Below are 6,284 nucleotides of genomic sequence, written 5' to 3' on the forward strand. Positions count from 1 at the left end.
ATAAACTTTATTAAATAAATTCTGGGACAGGTGGAAAAACGAGTATGTCTTACAACTAAGATCGCTACACGAAATCAAATCTAAGAAAGGAGAGGAGCTGAGAGTAGACGATGTGGTACTTCTTCTAGACGAGAAACGTCCGAGGCAGCTCTCGCAGATGGCTAAGGTTCAAGAGACTCATATCGGCAGAGATGGCAGAGTTCGTGCGTGTACGGTGAAGAATTCAGTCGGTACGCTATTACGGAGGCCAATAAACTTATTGTGTAAATTAGAAGTAAATGGTTCTGAACAGTAATTAACTATTCATCGGGCGGGAGTGTCACAATTCTGACAATATTGTGTTGAAAAAATAAATAATAGCTAAAAAATGTATAAAACTTTGCGAGCTGACCCTTTTTAAAATGATAAAACAATTTGTAAATATAGATAAAAGGCCAAGGTAAGATAAAATGAAAAATAGACTTAACCTAAAAAACATAATTTAAAACTCGAAGGTAAAATTACGAAAATTAAGTTCAGTTACAGTTCAGTGGTCGAACGCTTCATTTAGATGTTTTGGCTTAAACATTTTGTAAAATGTTTGTAAATATTAAATAGTTGATTTTATTTTACGTTGCGTTGTGAGTTCCTTATACACGATTTAAGAAAAACTACAATGACCAACCCAATCCAATGACAATTATATCTAGACTATATTTCAGGGTTTAATCACGTTACTTTTAATAATTTTGGGTGGGGTAATAAAGATTTGTTAAGCATTAAGTTAGTAATATTGGTTTTAAATGGTTCTTATAAAATAATATGAAATAAAAAAGATAAAAAAAATCTTTTATATTTGGGTTTGTTTCTGAGTTGAGGTAGTGTAACTTATTACGAAAGGCGTTTATGGGGGGTGCTATTTCTAACCAATATCAAAAATAACGTTAGTTTTTTATTCCTTTATTTTAGGAAATCAAGTTTTATTGGAAAAAGGGAAAAACAAAAAAAATACACAAAAATACTTAAAAAAAATTAAAATTAGACAAAAATATTTTTTTCTTCCGCTCTATGAAAATTAAAACCTTATAACGCGAGACTACAAAAGAGTTAACAAAAATGTTGCATCATCAGATAATTTTAATTTTACATTAAGACAATCAATTTTGATCAATGTTCCTAAACTATTCATGTTTATTCAAAATGCACTCTATAATAGTATATATGGGAAGAAAAATAAATATTATGAATAAAAACTAGATAATGGTTAATTGAAATGTTATATCGTAGGAATATATATTTATCACACCTTTTAAAGTTATAATCTTTAAGAAAAACAATTTTGAAATTTGTCAAAAGCTGTAATCGTTTTGCAAAAGTTTTCCTTTCGTGATCTGATTTAATGCTTTTTTCGTCTATTTCGCTTCTTTTGCCAGCTTCTGCCTTACTTCCTTTTCTTCGCGCCAAAAAGTCCCGTGAATAAAGAATATGCCCTTATCTTCCGGCTGGTCCATTCTGGATAATAAATGTAACAGGTTAATATATTAATAAAAATGTGCTCCTCATTCACATACGATGAAATTGCTACCCAATCGCAACATTCCCTCTTTGATCGAGGGAATGTTGAGGCGTTGGTTCTTTTTGGGATCCAACCCATGGCGAATGTCCTCGTTTTCAGGCTGGTCTTTTAAAGTTCTGTAGAATAAATGATACGGTTAATCTATAAATTACTAATAACAGTAGCGGTGGTTGTTACCTCCTTTCAGGTCGGTCGTCCTTCAGTGTCTTAAAGGCCGGCTACATAAATCTTCGGTTTACTCTGTCTTTCACTGGAAGAAGGCTTACGGTAATACACGTGCGCCATGCAGTCAGCCTATTTACAGTGAAAGACAGAGTAAACCGAAGATTTAAGTAGTCAGCTTCCTTGTTGCTAAAGTCCTCTTGGTGTGGAATTGATGTAGCTTCAAGCTGATGGTTTTTCTCTATGACCGATTCGTGTGTTATTCCGTTGAACTCGTCTTTCTCTTTACTCTGGTCAGCTTCCCCATCTATTTCCACGTGATGATGAACAATAAATGTCCGGTATACCAAAATGAAAAGGAAGAAATATTCATGAATCTGTTGCGTTGCGTTTATTCCAATAGCGGCGGTGTTTACATCAGTTGCGATGTCTTCCTTTGGGTCACTCCACGAAACCGCTTTTGCGTTAAAGACGAACACCGGGTTTGGGATCGATGTGCTGTTATCGAGATCCAGTTCTTGTTTGAATTTATTGAGGTCATGATTTTCTCGCTTCTTTTGGTAACTTTTTCCCTCGTGTGTTTTTGTTCGTGTGATTTCTTTTTTCGGGGTTGTGTCATGATCTTTCGGTTGGTCTTCTAATGTTCTGTTTAATAAACGAAATGCGTTAAACCATAACTAATTAAATTTAATAGCTGTGACTGTTACTTTGTTTTCGGTTGTTCCTTTGTCGCATTCTGGGTAAGAGTTTCGACGTTGGTAATGTCGTCTTGGATCGGCATCGAGATGGTGTTCAAGAGCTGGTGGTTCTTGATATCCAATTCGTGATTATCTTGATTATGTTTAGGGTTGACAGCTTTTTCCAATCTTCATTTTAAAAAGTAAAACATAGACGCACAAAAGTTATTATATCCCCCAAAATTGAAAACCGGCGCTCATTTAATTTTGGTTAAATGACAATTTCTACGTTCGTTATTCAAATTTAAATTCAGCGCAGCGAATTGGAATCAAGCTACTTTTAATCAAGATATTATTTATCAAAGTTTCTACCATGAATTAAAGAGATCTGAAGCTTTGATTTATATTAGTTTTAATCATTTAATCCAAAGGACTATCTTAAAATAAACAAAAATGTGTGTAGTGGCTATCTTTCCTGCATGCTTGTACAAAGGTTCAGATCTCTTTTATGGTAGTCCTTTTGTAGGACCAAGTTAAAATTCTAAAAGGTTTTGTATAACTTACGTGTTAGCGAATAACGAGTACCTCTTTTCCGGCGAAGTATGGGTGTCTATTATCGTTAATATCCCTCAAAGTTTGGTCCAGCACAATGAGCTAGGAGAGTATAAACTTTAGGCCTAAGTTTGATGACTAATAATTATTTTATGGCGCGTGCAACGTACGTCAATCTTATGTTATAATTTTCTTGCGCGTGAAACGGGCGTCACTATCACATCATAAGGTAGAGAGTTTATTCCAAAATGCCGGGAAACAGCAGGCTACCAATACCGCCGAGGCGGCCAGGATGTCTGAACCCTCTACGTTAGCCTGAGCCGGAACTCAGTTTCTAGTCCCTACCTGACCGAAGTCGGACTTGGAGGTGAGACCGTATGATCTCTAAGTGCACCACGGCCCTTATGGTTCACCCCGTCTCTTTGTGACCCTTCAGGGGCCGTTAGGGAGGGAACAGCGGATTCATTGATATTTGATCATATGCGGAAACTGTTTTCTCCGGTTGTCGAGAAGCAAATAAAAAACTCATGGTGCATGTGACGCCATCTAATTAAACAGATTGTTATATTTCGGTAATAAAGGCTTTACAAAGTACCCGTTTAACTATAAATTTAGCAATCATTCTGAACTCGTTTAATTGAAATTCAAATTATTAATTGAAATTAGTCATTATAGACGTGGTGTCCGAGTTGATAGCCCGGTGTACCTAGTAACAGAGACCATACCACTGGTGCCCTACGCCAGCGTCCACCTATAGCCCGGACAGAAGACAAATCCAGCATGGGTAGTAGTACCCTACTACTGATGGTCATCACAACTTTGACGCAAGCCACTCAACCCAGCAGAAGGTGCAGCAATGGGCTGACCATTTCCAACTTCGCACACAGCAGTGGGATTAAGAGTGGATGATGTAGCAACTCCAGCCGACACCCTACCTACGTAGGTAAAGTGTCAATCCCTTTGGAGAAAGCTCCTAAAGGGGAACGACGAGCACACAGCAGCCCGCATAACCCGGCACAGCTGGCACCGGAGATCCCGGTCGGAGTCCAAAAGGCCGGGAGATGAGTCCGCCGTGCCCTCATACGGAGGCTCGCCGCCCCACAGCAGGCTACCCAATCCGCCGAGGCGGCCAGTTTGCTCGGACCCTCTCCACTAGCCTGAGCCCAAACTCAGTTTACAGCCCAAACCGGACCGAAGTCGGAGGTGGAGATAGAATCATTTGATCAGAACTAACATCTCCCAGTGCGCCACTGCCCTTATGGGTTACAAGAGCCGAACCCCGACTCCCCGGTAAAGCCACCAGTTATTGCACACTCTAACAAATTTAGGGCCAATCATCATAAACGTGAAAACGGCAGAAATGACCTCAGTGACTATTGTAGTCGTGAAGTGCTGAGTCTGCCAGCCATGCGGGCCCGAAGTAGTGACGGCGTCATGTTACGTTCAGAGGTATGGTTATGCAGATACGCTACGTCACGCGCAAAGCCTAATCAAACTTTACTTTGGTATTTTTAAAATAGGCATTTTGAACTAAACAGCCAACAACGTTAACTTTTCCTCGAAAACTATCCACCGAGACTACACCCAAATAACAACTAGCTTTGAACCGTGTAAATATTGTAAATAATTGTATTTATGTTGAAATGTTTTATTATTTTTAACACTCTCATTCTCTTGGGAGTCCTACGGTTGAGGACTCCTCCCTGATACGAAATGGATCGGTATGCACAGAAAATAAAATAAATATTCATTCATTCATTTCATGGTGCAATAGCACTCCCGTACCCAGCCCTGTTAACGCGCGATATTAATAAAGGTTTTCCCATTTTTCCAAAATATTTATTCGCACCAATACACCTATTACGCCCGTGCTTACCACATTTACGTACGTTGTTCAAAAGCTTTATTTTTAGCTCGAAATACAGTTAATTTTTCAGAATATGTTTCGGAAGAAAAAATAGTGCGAAACACATCAAACAGAGATTTCTTAAAATATTTCATCGGATCATATGGTTTATAAATATCCTAACGCGTCTTTATTTCCACACTTTACAGCTTTAATCGGGGTTTAACCGGCGGTAAATGGTCGCGACTCCGTTTGGGCCCCCGGCAGTTTATCAACGTGGGCCCTTGATTTCTCAGAAGTCGTTGAGGCGAGTATATAAACTATACGTTGAAGCATCGGGTATGAAATTTCTTTCGGTCACGACTACGTTTGGGCCAACGGCGGTCTATCAACGTGGGGCCGTAAGTTAGGTTAGTTTATTTTCTAGAATGAGTTTTTTGGCGAGTTTTTTAAACATCTGTATATTGAGTGAGTTTATAACTTCCAGAGGGAGAGAGTTGTATAACTTAATACCCATATAAAATAAAGAGGTCTGTTTTTTACTGATATTTGCAGATGGTACTAACAAAAGGTCATTAGCTCGTAAGTTGTACACTTTTTATCAGCAAAGGTAAATGAATTATTAAATGGTTGTTGCAACGATTTGTGGATAATTATTTAACATTGAAACGAATACAGTTTATAAATATTTAAGATACTAACAAGGAGACGACCCGAGGTGTAACTCACCGATTTTGCTTAAACTCGGTGAATTAGTAGACCTTAACGTAACTTCAAAATTCCCAAATGGAAAAGTAACGCTGGGCTTTCATTTTGTCATGGCAACCGAAAAGGTTTTTGACAACACCAAATCCAAATTTGAATTAATCGCCTTGGCAATTTCTAAGAAATTAAGGGTGCACTTTGATAGACTGCCAAGGGCCCAAACGGAGTCGCGATCGAAAGAGATTTTCTTACCCGATGCACTACTTGTAGACGCTCTTGGTGTTTCTGCTAACGCTCTAGGTTGCACCGTTGCAGACTTATCTTTTGGACTTTTGTTTCGATTCTATTCTACAACGCGTGTACGAAAACTAGTGTCACTTAACACTGGAGTTTTGTTATTTTCCGTCACTTGCCTGTTGGCCTTATTTACTTGGAGTTTAGTTGGTTTAGAAATAGGTGACTCTGGTACAGATTCTCTAGTTTGTAGTAGTTGGTGGCGATTACGTCGTAATACGGCTCCATCTTCTGTCTCCACGCGATCTGGGGGGCGATTCTGTAAAAAATCGAATGGGAATTCGATCTCGATACCCTATACCATGTCGAAATCGACTTCGACAATTTGCATTGATTTATGCTTATTCGAAATCTTTACCGAATACCATTCGTCGAGATCTCGAAGTTCGAATCTAGTTTTCGATCGAAAATTGGATTTCGAATATTTACAGAATAGGCCCCATGATCTAGGTGCGACTTCGTTCAGTACGGTAGCCGTTCTCTTCCATTCGCC

The 6,284-nt window shown here is 38.7% G+C and overlaps 1 protein-coding gene across 1 annotated transcript; it reads right to left on the minus strand.

Moving 5' to 3' along the window:
* Positions 1–1,839: 1,839 nt before the first annotated feature.
* LOC149925670 (uncharacterized) lies at positions 1,840–3,187 on the minus strand. Its single transcript, XM_090161475.1, has 5 exons — positions 3,117–3,187; positions 2,959–3,048; positions 2,425–2,583; positions 2,134–2,362; positions 1,840–2,024 (listed from the first exon to the last, which is right to left on the minus strand). Exons 3-5 carry the CDS (start codon positions 2,496–2,498, stop codon positions 1,977–1,979), a joined length of 351 nt encoding a protein of 116 aa, XP_090017601.1. The 5' UTR covers positions 2,499–2,583; positions 2,959–3,048; positions 3,117–3,187; the 3' UTR covers positions 1,840–1,976.
* Between the last annotated feature and the right edge of the window lie 3,097 nt (positions 3,188–6,284).

This window comes from Leiobunum rupestre, chromosome 10 (genome assembly GCF_980474605.1).
Source record: "Leiobunum rupestre chromosome 10, qqLeiRupe1.1.hap1, whole genome shotgun sequence".
Classification (NCBI taxonomy): domain Eukaryota; kingdom Metazoa; phylum Arthropoda; class Arachnida; order Opiliones; family Sclerosomatidae; genus Leiobunum; species Leiobunum rupestre.